Raw genomic sequence first — 14,288 nt, forward strand, 5'->3', positions numbered from 1 at the left:
CCTCAGGGTGTTACAGTATGACCCACACTGAGAAATACACCTCACAGCACAGCTCAATATTTGAGTATGCTTTCCTTATAGAAAACTGGGTTGTTGACCCAATATCTGCATGGAGTCAACTCTGACACGCTCCAACCCATTCCTCTGCCTAACTCTGCCTCTTAAAAATGCTGGCTGTAGCATACCTGGTCCATTGTGTAACCCAAATAGGTTGTGCCCTGCAGTTTGAAAGGGGGGTCTCATGATCCTTGGGGATCCCCCCTGGACCTCAGGAAATCCACCTGAGGTCGGGTCCTTTGGTGGAAGGATCCAGTGGAAGTTCTCAGCCTGACCTTCTGGAACTGTCTGGCTCGCCTCCTCTCCCATTTCTCAGCTCCCCACCACACAAGCAAGGTTTTGCTGGATAACCGTAGTTCTCATGAACCCAGTGCCCTCAGCCTTTCCCCTGCCATCCTTGAAAATAACAGTTCCAGCTTCATTCCTTGTTCCATGACCCACTCTCTATTCACACAGCACTGTATACATCTTAGTTCCCCTGCTGAAGCACACACTGACCCACAAGGTCACTTTCCACGGCTGGTAAGACGCAGGCTGTGGCTTCCTGAGGCCAAGCACTGTCTCGTGTGTTCCTGAAGCCCTGGGCCACCGCAGCTCCTATGAAGCAGTTGTGTGCTCATCAGGAGTTGACCGAGGACAAGGGAAAGCAGAAGCTGCAGGGACCAACCTGTAGCTGGTTACCCAGAAGCCGCTGTCACCCCTACCTTCTCAGTCCCCAGAGGCTTCGAAGCCTGGGAGTCTAACAATAGCAAAAGACTGAGAGATCAAGTAAGTTCTTTTGCCTTCTAGGAAACTTAAAACAAACAAACAAACAAACAACAAAAAACCCACACAAGCTCCCAAGGTTATAAATGCAGACCTTTGTGTGTAAGCGTGAGAATGTAGACAAAGAGGCCTGGAGTCAGGTCAGCCAATAAGCAGAAGAAGCCAGGACAGAGCAGGCAGGGGACCTCAGCCTCCTGATAGCTCAAGACGATGTTCCTACCCCTGTCCCTTATCAGGGAAGCAAGCTTACCTCTGTGGCCCACGCTCTCATCTGCAAAATACAGGCTTATGTTCAGCCCAGTGTCTGCAGATTCCTGTTGGCATGCTACATTCTCGATGTTACTACTAGTCCATCCCAAGTATTACTGTTTAGGTAATACTTTTGGGTATATCTATATCTTCCTTCTTTTGTTTTTTGTTTTGTTTTTCGAGACAGGGTTTCTCTGTGTAGCCCTGGCTGTCCTGGAACTCACTTTGTAGACCAGGCTGGCCTCGAACTCAGAAATCCGCCTGCCTCTGCCTCCCGAGGGCTGGGATTAAAGGCCCGGCTATCTTCCTTCTTTTTATGTAGTAGATATCTCACTCTAATTTAAAAACAAATACTTGAAATCATGGTTTTGTTGGTGGTTTTTGTTTTTGTGTCTCAAAATATATTAAGCACAGACGTATTTCTAAGCAGAGAAATAATTTTTACAAGCTAGTGTGTGTGCCGCTTAATTCCGATGTGCTTATTACTGAAGGCCCTCTGTCTACACGGTAGGAAATGAGGCCTCAGACCTGAGCTTTTCAAAGAACTGTCAGTTCTTGGACCAACAGTCTAACAAGGACTTGTTAGACATGAAAGTTCAGGGGCTGGGAATATGGCTCAATGGTTAAGAACACTTATTGTTCTTATACAGAACCCAGGTTCAGTTCCCAGCACCCACAGGTGGCTCACAACCTGACCCCCTCTTCTTTCTTTCTTTCTTTTTTTTTTGTTTTTCGTTTGTTTGTTTGTTTTTCTTTGAGACAGGGTTTCTCTGTATAGCCCTGGCTGTCCTGGAGCTCACTCTGTAGACAAGGCTGGCCTCGAACTCAGAAATCTGCCTGCCTCTGCCTCCCAAATGCTGGGATTAAAGGCGTGTGCCACCATGCCCGGCTGACCCCCTCTTCTGACCTCCATAGGTAAACATATGTCATACATACAAGCAGGTAAAATACTCATATATGTAAAAAACAAATAAATCTAAAGAAATGTAGAAAAGAAGAAATGCAAGTTCTATGCCCCCACCCTTCAAGAGCCATTATCAAAGAGACAGAAAGATTCATAAGAGCCAGAGGCCAGGGAGGACCAGACCGAAGCAGTATTTTCTAGATTGACAGGACTTCTGTAACTCGTGATCTCATAGCATCTGAGGTTGCATGAACAAAATGAAGCCCGACCACACTCTAGCACGGATGGAGGAGATGCCCATGAACCCCCAACCCTAACTGAGGAGTTATTGACAGCTGATAACTTCTCTTCTGGAGAAGGGAGAGTTGGTGTTCTTTAAGGGTGTGGCTACTGGTTTGACCAGTGGATGCCAGTGGATGGTCCCACACCCAGGAGCATATACTAAATACAAACTGAATGCAGTGGATTATAAGAGAAAGAAAAAAAAGGACATGAGGTGGGGAGAGGGTTAGGGAGGAGGGTGGACGCTGCGTCCACAGGCTGAGGCAGGCTGGTCCCTGGGGCTGCCTAGAACTCTGTGGCTCGGAAGAGGCAGGCCACTCCTGGGGCTGTGGGTGATTTTCCACTCTACGGGAGGCCTGGCAGCCTCTTCCTTGGCAGCCTGGCCCGGGCTGCTACCAGGAGGCAGGAGCCAACAGTGCCTAATGTCTCTTCTTCCCCAGCCACAGGAGGGACTGTCCTCTCTGTCACTGCCAAAGAGGCTTCACATGCCAGGACCAGCAGACAGGCCACTCCCGGACGCTGGGGAAGGGGTGCTGACATCTAGGCACTGACCACTCCCGGGACACACGGGATGGAGTGCTGCATTCAAACACAACCCTACATCCCAAAGGTCTGCTAGCTTTTTAAATAATTTTCAGATCTGTAAGAGATTATGGCATCTGAACAGGCTCCCGAGAATTCTTTTGCAAAGTAAATCACCACCCTCAGGCATGCTTTGAGTAAATCCTAATTTATATTGACTGTTTTTAAAGAAACAATCCATACAAGAGGTTCCAGTGGCCAGGGCCACACAGGAGATTTGGGATCCTAGCCTGGGTTGCCTGGCTCTCCCGTGCTGAGAATACCCCCTGCCTCAGCTTGACCCTCTAAGAAATGTCTAGGTGGGGGCGTTCTCAAACGGCTCAGACAGCCACAGCCTGAGCAAACCTAGCCCAACCTGCAGCTGTCTGTGCTGGGTGGAGCTGGGGTTTTCCCTGGCCCTTTCTGGCTGCCCAGTGAGAAGCCAGCTTGAAAGATCTCTTTGTTCTGGTCTCTCCTGCTGACCTTTGTGAGCCAAGCTGCCCACTTTTAACAGTATCCAAACAGAGCCTCAAACAAACCCTGGCCCAGAAACGGGCTGCATGAGGAGAAGCCAGGAAGCCGGTTATTCCAACTAAAGTCAGGTCCAACTGGCCAAGAGGCAGGTGGTGGGGGTGTTAGCAGCTCAGCTAGCATAGGACTCCAGGAGGAAGGTGGGACGTAGTAGGACAGCAGTCCCCCTACCTCCACAGTCAGCAGTGCAGCACATTTTCCAAAGCCCTTGACAGTTTTCAGCCTTCAAAATTTCTCGTAAGGCTTCATTACCCCAGTTCAAGCAGAACTCCTGATACCCATAATGTTCTGAAGAAATGACTAGTGTGAGCTTGTGATAGTGGCTCACACCTCTAATCCCAGCACTCGGGAGGTAGAGAAAAGCAGATCCCTGAGTTCAAGGCCAGCCTGGTCTACCGAGTGAATTCCAGGACAGCCAGGGCTACAGAAATCCTCTTCTCTCTCTCTCTCTCTCTCTCTCTCTCTCTCAAAAAAGAAATTACCATTGTGGGATAGACTGCAGCTCCATGGTAGAGCACTTGCCAAGTGTGTAGGGGACCTGCAATTCCTCCCGACACCAGCAAATATACCTAACTAAATAAAATACTCGCACCCCAACCCCTTCTAATAGAAAACTTAAGCCTGGACAATGCCTGTCTTTCTGGGCATCACCTGCCCAAGGCCAATGGCCAACAGACACCCAGCACTTTCAGCTCTGAGTCCCTGGAGAAAGACAACAGCGGTCTTCTCACAAACTCTCACACTTCCCTCTACTGGCCATCTTTGCTCCAGGGCTCCTGGCACTCCGTTCATTCGCCATGCCATTTACAAAATGCCTTCTGCACGCTCAGTACCTGGTCAGCTGCACTGTTTGTCATTGGCAGTCATTGTGAAGCCAACGGGAGAGGCTGAGGGACTGATGGACTATCGCACCCACGGCCACAGATAAGGAGTCTGCCTCCTGCTGTTCACCTCATTTCCTGGGAACTCGTCAAAAACGAGTGTTTTGCACATAGTAGGTGCTTAATGGTGAGAACATGATTTGAAGTAAAATGGTATATCAGTAAGAATTGGTCGTCGAGAGGATACTACATACAACTCTAATTAGACGTCTCCATTTGAGGGCCGGCACGGTCCCTGAGGGATCTCTGGTCAAGTACCCAGGATAGTGAGGCCACTGGAGGACAAGGTCGGGTGAAGTTCAACCGTTATCCAGCGGCTCATTTTCACCGCAGACCCAAATCACTTGACTCAAAACCAAGACTTCCACCTTGACAGTCAAGCCGAGCATGAAAGACAGAGGATGTCAGACAGACTTCGCGCCGTCGGGGAAGTGGGCACAAACAACAGATACAGGCCGTGCCCTCAGAGAGGTCTTCCTGTCCCCCACCCCACCCCCAAAGCAGACACAGAAAACTAGGAGACAACACAAGCTTTGCTGGTGAGCCTTCCAGGTTTCTGAACCCAGTGAGAACAGCCTTGTACCCCTCCCCCAGGCCTGCAGACACATCACCTCCGATAACCTAAAGTGAGACTTCGCCTTCGGAGTTTACTCCCCGCAGACAAGTTAGGGCAACTTGGGAGAAGGGGGTTGATTTATTGATTGACTGATTCATTGATTACAGGGCTAAAGAAGCCACCTAGGCAGGGGCAGCAGCGAGGCGACCCCCTTGGAAAGCACCTGTTCTCTTGTTTGGGGTGCAGTGTGAAATACCTGTTGCCTTAGGGATTAAAGCAATGCATGATAAAATACACAGACCACCTGGCTCAAACGCACCTCGACCTAAGCAGAAAGTGGGTTCTGCCAGCTCTAGGCAGAAAGAAGGGGAACAACCCAGAGAAGAAACCGTCCCCGTGCCTGTGATGGGTTTTGGATGGGTTCCTCTTCCTGTTTTTGGCAGGTGCCTGAGGGAGGACTCTCAGGCCTGCTGTGGTCAGAGACAGGGCTGCCAGCTTCCCCAGCTCACGTCGTGAACCTTACCCTCCTCCCAGTCCTCTGCCTAACCCCTGGAGCTGCTCCCTGCAGGCCCAAGCTCCTTCCTGGGGCTCCTCTACAGGTAGGACTCTAGGTCCAGCTGGCTACCAAAGCCCTCCTCCAGCATTCAGTAAGGTGCCCCCTCCGGGAGGCTCAGGTACCAAAGAACCGCCTAGGGCCGGACTCCAATTGGAATCCATGACTGCCCTCTCGTGGCTCCGAGGGGAAGTGAAGGCTGCAGGCTCTCTGGCCCCCATCCTGTTCATGGGATGCCTTTTCTGCTCAGGCTTTCTAGTTGAGCTCCGTTCGTTAGGAAGCACTATTACCACGACACAAAAGACAGGACCATCTGGAGGGAATCAGCTGCTAAATCAACAGGGCGAGGCCCCTGGAAAAAGTGAATGTCATTCAGACATATGAGTAACCGGGCACCAGACTTGGCCCGCGTGAAAGGGGCGTAGGTTTCTGGAAGATCAAAATATGAGAGAAGCTGTGGGGATCAAGTGAATGCCACCTCTTGTGCACAGGGACAAGACCCGACTAAGCAGGCCACAGCAAAGGCAGAGGCGGGGGGAGGGGGGTAGGCGAGTGCTCTGTGAGACCAATAGGGCCCACGCCTTGGTTTAGCTCCACCCCATTCTCAGCAGAGGCTCCACCCCCAGGACTCAGACTCCACCCCCAAGACTCCTACAGGAACCTACTTCTACACAGCAGCACCTCCCAGCTCCAACCCTACACCCCTCAGCCACCTCTGGAGTCTACCCCATCCCAGGCAGCAGCCCACTCCCTGACTCTCTGGTCCCGCCTGAACCTGTTCACAGGTTCAGCCACAGAGCAAGGGTGCACAGGGGCTCCTAGGGCTCTTAGGGAGTGAGCTGCTGGGTGATGTCTGGGCTGGTATGGAGGGGCTTTCTCTTGCTCTCCCAGAGACTCCGAGAACTCAGATGTTCTGGGCCATAACCAGTGCAGCTACCCCTCTACCCTAGAAAGTCTTCCCTTTAGGCTAAGACGATGGGTCTCCACTGGAGGCTGCCTGCTTCCCACCTCAGCATCCACCCGTGCCCGTGGATGTATTTTTGGTCGTTGTCACTCTTGGCGGGGTGCTTCTGGCATCGAGTGGGTTAAAGGCCAGAGATGTTCACGAAACCTACCATGGCCAAGACAGTCTCCCAAACCAAAACAGTTTGCTAAGGAGACTAAACACATTTGTTTAAGAACAATATTAGAGCCTGTGATTCCCCAAGGAGTATACAGCTTTGGCCAAAGGACAATAATATATAATTACTCAGGTCACTAACGCAGACCAGTTGTGGGCAGGGAATGCAGGGTTGGGATTCCACAGTGAGCAAAACGTTAGGTGGAGGGAGGGCTTGGATGGACTCAGGTCCATGCCAGCTTCCAAGGCTCTGCATGCTTTCTAACGGCCCTCGGCTTCAGACAGGTTCCTTTCTTTCTCTTCTCCTTAGTAAGACGAGGGATGTATATGTTCCTCCTTCCCAGAAGCGCACAGAAGGCAGCGCCCTCTCTCTGCCTGTCACACAGAGTTAACAGCTGCTGCTAGTGCGAGATTAGCCCAGGTGGGTCCAGAACATCATTCGCAGCTTCCGCTCCAAGGAAGTCTGTGCTGGTCTGCCAGCACAAGAAGCCAGGGCTGATCTGCAGGGGGCCCCAGGGAACTGACAGAGGCGGAGTGACTGCCATGAGTCCTGGTGACAGAGGCGGAGTGACTGCCACGAGTCCCCAGGACTTCTACTCACTTCCAGGCTGTTTACTTGACAAGAAATGACGATTCATTTCCATTCCTCTTTATGAGCCATGGTTAGGGTGGAGCCAGTCTCTTGGCTTCTGGGAATGAACTGTGTGCTTCAGGGGCAAAAGGGATGAAGGGAGGGGAGCCAGCCCAGTCACACAGAACAAAAAACCATCAGAACTGACCTGCCCTTTCAGAGGAAGTGTGGACTAGTTAACGCCTCTACCCGCTGGGGGTACCCTGTAGACCCACTTTCACTCACATTGTCTTGCTTGAGTATGCGGAATGCAGTCGAAGAAAACAGGGATCTGGTGTACATGAGGGAGGAGGGAGGAGGGAGAAGGGAGGAGGAAGGATCTACAGCCAGAGCCACCCTCGGAACACATGACTGAGTTACAGAAAGGAACCAAGTTAATGCCCTGAAGACCCGTTCACAGGCGCTGGATTCCAAACCAGGGCAGTCTTTTCCACACTCCTCAGGTGGCCTGGCTGCCTTTCCACGCCCCAAACCTCAGAGAGGGGTGAGGCTGAAGGGCACTCACACCTAGACCAGAGGCTTGGTGGGTGGGGTTCAAGTTCCTGTCCCTCAGGAGTGAAGTGGGGCCGCATGACCATCTTCAGAGGAGTGTCTACAAAGTACATGGTCCAGTCTGGCAGTCAACAGACCCTGATTCTCTCCTTCCCTCCTGGCTGTCCTTCAGCTTTAACTTCTATACTGGCAGAGTGGAGGTGAGGAAAGGAGAGTGAGAGAGAGGAGAGGCCATCATGGTGAGGGGGGGTGGTAACAGCACCACCTCCCACCAAAGATTAGGTCCATTCATTCCGTCACTGGCCCCTCACAGTCCCTGGATGGAGGCCAGCGAGTAAAGGAACTCACTGGGGTCACAGAGCTGCCTTTGACTCCAGTCCCTCCGTGACTGACTTTCCTCATCAGGAGCCTGGCCACAGCGTCAGCCAAGTGTGAACAGGCTCTGGGAAGCCTGCCGGCCGGCGCTAAGCCCCAGGTATTTGGAGGGCTGCGTGAGGGATAGGAACAGGACAGACTGTGATCAGTGCAGTCTTACCAGTCAGAGGGCCAGGGCTGGAGCGGCACACACCTGTAATGTCAGCACTCAGAACATGCAGATGGAAAGATTGAGAGTTCAAGACCACCCTCAGCTGCGTAGAGTTCAAAAAGGAATGGCAGCTCCACGTACCACTCAGATAGACCCACAGGCGGGATCTCAGCTCCAGCCAGGACAAGCTACTTTTGTATTCTGTGCCTGCCTCTGTTTACCATCAGGGAGGTCGAGAGGCTAAGTAAGGTCTACTTCCGAGACCTGTTGGAACACTAAACTATGCAAGCAGAGCACTTCACAAATGCCTGCTGGAACTCTAGCAAGGACTTAAGTGACATCAATGGTTCTAAAGACTGTGTACTAAATGAATGGCTGGAGAGGGGGCATTCATTACAACTGTCCCTGCCTACAGACTTGATTGCACAGGGATCCATCTATAAAGTCCTCCCTTTCGTCTGTGTCCTGCTAACTGTCCTGTTGACGCCTAAGCTCTACATAAAGTATAGATGGGAATAAAGATGGGTGTCATGGTACACCCCTTCAATCCCAGCACTCAAGAGGCAGAGGCAGGAGGATGATCTCTTTGAGTTTGAGGCCAGTCTGGTCTACATAGAGAGTGCCAGGACAGCCTGAGCTACAGAGTAAGGCTCTGTCTTGAAACCCCTCCACCAGCTCAAAAAACAACAACAAAAACTAGTAAATACTGGTTTTTTTTAAGGTCTCCAATTACTCAGATCTGCAGAAAGACAATTTATGAATGAATGAATGAATGAATGAGTGTGGCTGTTCTAATGACAGCTTTATTTAGATATAGGCTGTAGCCAATCTGCTGTGGAGGTTCACACTGGGCTTCCTTCATAAGGGAGGGGCTGACAGCCTTAATCAAATGACCCCTGACCTTTCCTCAAGGCTCCAAGGCAGGGAACTGCCAAAGGTGGGGTGGGCGTGGGATGAATGTCAGCATTTGAGTCAAGGAAGGCAAGGACAATGGCGGACACAAGCTACAGTCTCTAGGCAGTAAAAAGAGGAACCCGATGTCTACACCACTGTCTCTGAAACGGATGACCAGCAACTGAAGAAGGACTAATAATAAATAATAATAATAATAATAATAATAATAATAATAACAGATGTGGAGGAGGGTTGGTACAGCTGGGCCTCTCAGTGTCTGTGTGCTCTGGGGCCCCTCCATAGCTACAGGTGGTCTGGGGAGCTGAGGGCTGTGGACAGCCCCACCCTGAGCAGAGAGCTGCCTGGGCTTTCTGGGCCTTCAGATCCATATGTCTGTGTCAAATGGGGACCCCAGCACTCCTAGCTTTGTACTTAAAAGCCTAAAATAAGAAAAATTAAAGGTATAGAACTTTTATCCAGGCTAGCAGCCTATCCAACCATGAACTGCATTAAAAAAATAAATAAATAAAACTAAAGGGGCTGGAGAGATAGCTCAGTGGTTAAGAGCACTGACTGCTCTTCTAGAGGTCCTGAGTTCAAATCCCAGCCACCACATGACTCAGTTGTAACTCACAACTATCTATAATGAGATCTGACACCCTCTTCTGGTGTGTCTGAAGGCAGCTACAGTCTACTTATATATAATAAATAAATAAATCTTAAAAAAAAATACTAAAAGTAGCTGACAGTGCTCCTGGTTTTGATGTTCCAAGCAGTCGTGACAGCAGCATCCTGGCAGTGACAGCAGCATCCTGGCAGTGACAGGTGCTCATTTATGGTTTAATACCCACCGTGCTGCAAGACAGACATGGTCCTGGCGCTGCCTGCTGGTTCACAAGTGGAGACACGGATTTAGAGAGGGGACACGCTCCTGACCACTCAAGCTCTCCGAGAGAGCTGGTTTGCATGGAGGGCATTACATAGGCAAGACTGGTCAAAGCCAGCAATCACTGCTGATCAACTTAACCTTCAGCCCCTCACTGGCCCTTCAGAGGGAAACCTGTGGCCCCTGCCCTGGAACATTACCAGGAATGTTTTGGAGTCTCTTGTGTGTGTTCTTCAATGCATACACGTATAGATTTATTTTCCCCTTTCTAAAAAACTAACAAAATCCTACTCTAAAGTACATACTGCTTGTCGCTGTGAAGCCTCTCACAGTCCTGGCTGCCTTTCTTTCTCTCAAAGTTGTCCACTGTTGGTGGCGAAGTCAACCCAGGGCTGGGTGGACACAGACACACAGTGACCTATGGCCTGCAGCTGAAAGAAGGCTTTAGCTGGGCCCTGGGTAGAGACTCCCAGGCATCAGAGAAAGCTCATCTCTGGGAGAGGGTTCTGGCCAAGTAAAGCTTAAGAAATAATGAGTAGAAAGACAGACAGACTCGAAACAGGAGGCCAAACAGAGCCTGCGGTAGACCTTCAGGAGGAGGCAAAGAGCTGTAAAGTCCTCCAGGCCTTATTTGATCTGGATGTGTGGGTGCTCTAAGAGCCCTGGGCCTCTAGCACTGCAGAGTCCTGCAGAGTTTCTATCCAAGAGCAATCCTGTTGAATCAAACATCCCTTTCAGGATGAGGGAGGCTCTGAACTCTGTCCTCATTGCCTGGAAGTGGAGTCCTTTCTCACATTCCGGAGCATGGCTGGGTGAGGCCAGTCCCTGGAGGTAGAAGTAGCTGAGATGGATGTAGGCAAGCATGTTGCCTGGGGAGATCTATGTCTGTCTGTCTGTCTGTCTGTCTGTCTTTCTCCCTCCCCACTCCATGCTGGGGATGCTGAGAGCGGGATATTGCAGGAATTCCTGAGAAGTATAAAGAGGTCCCCAGGTGGAAATGGCTTACCTCCTCACACTCCTCATGCCTGGCAGGGCCTCAGGAGAGAAAGCAGGGCCCTGAAGCCGCCACCCTCGGGAGCCAATCCATATTCTGTGGCCCATGAGCAAAGCCCCAAACTCTCCAAACCCGTTTCCCTTGCTTGTGAAATAGCAGGGAGGGGCCATGCCTGCCTCTCAGCATTGTGGATACCGACCATGAACGAGCGAGCGCCTACCAGCACACTGGTGCCACACTCAGAACAGCCAGCAGCACCGGGTCTGGGAGTTTTGGGGCTACAGGTGGAGGTGGCTCTCTGGGATGACATGGAGCCTCCAGGCCCTGCTGAGTGTATCTCCTCTGCTGGATCACTCTGTGGAAGCCGGAAGTCTAGGAAATGAGCTGCTCCTAGGCCTGTGGGCTGCTCTAGCAAATCACTGAGCCTGAGAGTGGGGTGTGGAAGCTGTGGTTTGCAGCCAAGTGGGTGACCTGGCAGCAGCTGTTTGTAAGTGGCATCTAGAGTGATTGACGGATAGTCTACGGATCTGGTCTATTATTAACGTCAAGACTGAACCAAACTGTAAGGCACTGTCATAGATGTGGTCGGCTCTGACAGCAGGAGTAGAGAAAATGCAGTATGCCACACACAGGAATTATCTACACGAACACAGGTTAAAGAATGAAGAATGAAGTGACATTTTACAGAACATATCACACCAAAAACAATGCAGGGGCTTTAGAGGTCTCCCACAACTTGGTTCTCTGTACACCCCGTCTGACAAGGCCTGAGCCAAGCCGGCCATGTGCAATCCTCAGGAGAGAGTGCGTGTGTGTGTGTGTGTGTGTGTGTGTGTGTGCGTGCACACACTCGGTCTTGCTGGGCCAGCAGCCACTTACCCCTTTTTCAGGTTCTTCACATATGCGCTCTGGAGGGCAGCTTCCAGGAAGTAGGACAGCTCATAGTCAGGCGAGAGGCTGCCTTTCAGGTGTCTTGATGTGCTGTTGTTTGAGGTCTGAGAAGGGAAGAGTAAGGGATAGTGGTCACCGAAGAGTTCAGAAGTCCTGCTTGGACATCGGGTACTCCTGACACTTGAATGGCATGTGGCTTGAAGGAGACGTCTACATAAGAGGTCAATGTAAAGAGCTCCTGGCATAGGTGTCTGTTGGTGACCCAAATGACCTTTGTGAGGGTCAACTCAACCTCTAAGCAGCCTCTGCCAACAAAAGGGTCCTGTGAGTCCTGACCTCAGCCTTTCCTCTTCTCTTCTTGAGATCCAACCAAGCCAAGAGGCTCCAGGGTGGTGGCTCTCCAAAAACAGTAACGTGGCCCTCAGAGAACATCTGGTTGTTCCAGTTTGGGGTGTGAGCGTCTGATGTCCAGAGGTACAGAACAGCAATGCTGTCACCATCACACAATACTAGGGTGGTCCTCACAGCGAAGAAGATCCCAGACTCAAGTGTCAATAGCACTGAGGTCCAAAATTCCTTGACTAAGGACATGACTGGCTCAAGGTGGACTGCACGTCAACCAGATATCTACAAAGCGGAAGTTCTGCTTGCACACCACAAGGATGTGCACAAGGATTAGGAATTATTTATGCCTGACATTCCTGCCAGTGCTACTCACTGATTGCATGAGCTTGGTCGGATGTGGGGGGGGGGGGATGTAACTTCTCTCTAAGCTCAACCTTGTTCATCTGAAAAACGGGAATAATAACAGCATCTACTTTTTATCCGGCAGTGAGGGCTAAGTGACAGACCACAGTGATGTCCTCATGTCCTCAATACAGAGAGGAGCCAAGATTCCCCCACAAAGCTCAACGGGCTGATGCCACCTCACATACAGTGAGGACAGGTCCACTATGGAAAGGTGGGAACTGTGGGGCCGCCTCTGTGTCCACCTCTGAAAGACTTGGAGAATGGTCACAGCCCATCTTCCCAGGATGCTGTATGGCAAGAGTCAGCCTGACCCTACATGGTCCTTTGAGAGGCCAGTAGTTTGATCTCTCTAAACCTCATTTTCTACACAGGGCTGCATGTGACACTTCTGTCCCAGGGCTGCTGTCAGGAATGATCAAGTATAAACAGGGCTGTGACATCTGGTCCTGAAAGCCCAGCTCACCATGGGGTTTCTGCTCTCTCACAGGTGACATGGTCCCATTTGTTTATTAATTAAAAGCCTCCTCTTGGGCTGGTGAGATGGCTCAGCAGGTAAGAGCACTGACTGCTCTCCGAAAGTCCTGAGTTCAAATCCCAGCAACCACATGGTGGCTCACAACCATCTGTAATGACTTCTGGTGTGCTTGAAGACAGCTACAGTGTACTTATATATAAAAATAAATAAATCTTTGGGCAGGAGCAAGCAGAGGTCCTAAATTCAATTCCCAGCAACTACATGAAGGCTTACAACCATCTGCATCTGTACAGCTACAGTGTACTCATATACATAAAATAAATAAAAAAAGTCTTTAAAAGCTTTCTCTTGTGGTAAAGAGTCCCTAACAGAACCAGTGCACCATAATGAGTTTTCTAACTAAAGTAGAGTGTCAGGAGAGGAGATGCCTTCTTCTAATCTCCAGGAGGACAAAGAATGTGCTCACAGTTTGCTTGCATAGCACCCCTATCCCCAGCTCACCTTCTCCAGCTCCTGCAGGAACACCTGAGCCACCCAAGAGGCCCTCTCAAAACAGGCAACCACTTCTTCCTCCCGCTCAGTCAGGCGGATGTGGGAGGCGACGGAGTTGGGCAGGCGTTCCAGGGAGAGGCCTGCCGGAGAAACAGAGAGCCTCAGACCTGTCTGGCTTGGGCCTGGACTCCAGGCCCTTCCCATGGACACAGGGTAGGTGCATTTGAGGGAATACATGGTATGAAGCAGGGCCTAGGTCTGTGGAGGGGAGGGAAAAGCTGAAGCAACAGTGGTGTTAGCCGGAGCCAGGACCAAGCAATGACCCAAGAAAGGCACTGGGGGCCCACAGTGCCACCTCTGCCCATCCTTGCAGTACAGGATCAGTCCTGTGGATTGTTCCTCTCCTGGGAGTGTCTGTGTTGACAAGCTATCTGCTTGCAGTGTACACCTGCTGTTCTGGTGCCGACCTTTCAGCACAGCACCCCACTTTCCCACTGACCACCCCTTCATGGTATCAGCATGAGGACATGGTCACAGGTAGGAACATGGCCCAGTATGAGCCCATAGAACTGGCCTCACAATTACTACTGAGTTCATTGTTAAGTGGTGGCCAGAGATTCACCTGGAAACAGGGACATCTGCCTTAGAACATGTCTAGGGCTGGAGAGTTGGCTCCGCAGTTAAGAGCATTGGTTGCTCTTCCAGAGGCTAGGGTTCTACTCCTCCGAACACCACGTAGTGTCTCCCAACCCTCTTTAACTCCAGTCCTGGGTGATACCTCTGTGGGCACCAGGTATG

The 14,288-nt window shown here is 50.9% G+C and overlaps 1 protein-coding gene across 4 annotated transcripts in view; it reads right to left on the reverse strand.

The window, feature by feature from the left end:
• The window catches only part of Ttc7a (tetratricopeptide repeat domain 7A), a 102,014-nt gene that overhangs the window by 62,043 nt on the left and 25,683 nt on the right, over window positions 1-14,288 (reverse strand). For all 4 annotated transcript variants that reach the window (XM_021186046.3, XM_021186047.3, XM_085833194.1 and 1 more), the window contains 2 exons: window positions 13,500-13,630; window positions 11,762-11,877 (listed from right to left, as the gene is read on the reverse strand). In XM_021186046.3, coding sequence (XP_021041705.1) covers window positions 11,762-11,877; window positions 13,500-13,630 — 247 coding nt within the window. The remainder of the gene's footprint in view (window positions 1-11,761; window positions 11,878-13,499; window positions 13,631-14,288) is intronic.

The sequence above is a fragment of the Mus caroli genome, unplaced genomic scaffold (assembly GCF_978045245.1).
Source record: "Mus caroli unplaced genomic scaffold, Mus_caroli_1 scaffold_18, whole genome shotgun sequence".
NCBI lineage: Eukaryota > Metazoa > Chordata > Mammalia > Rodentia > Muridae > Mus > Mus caroli.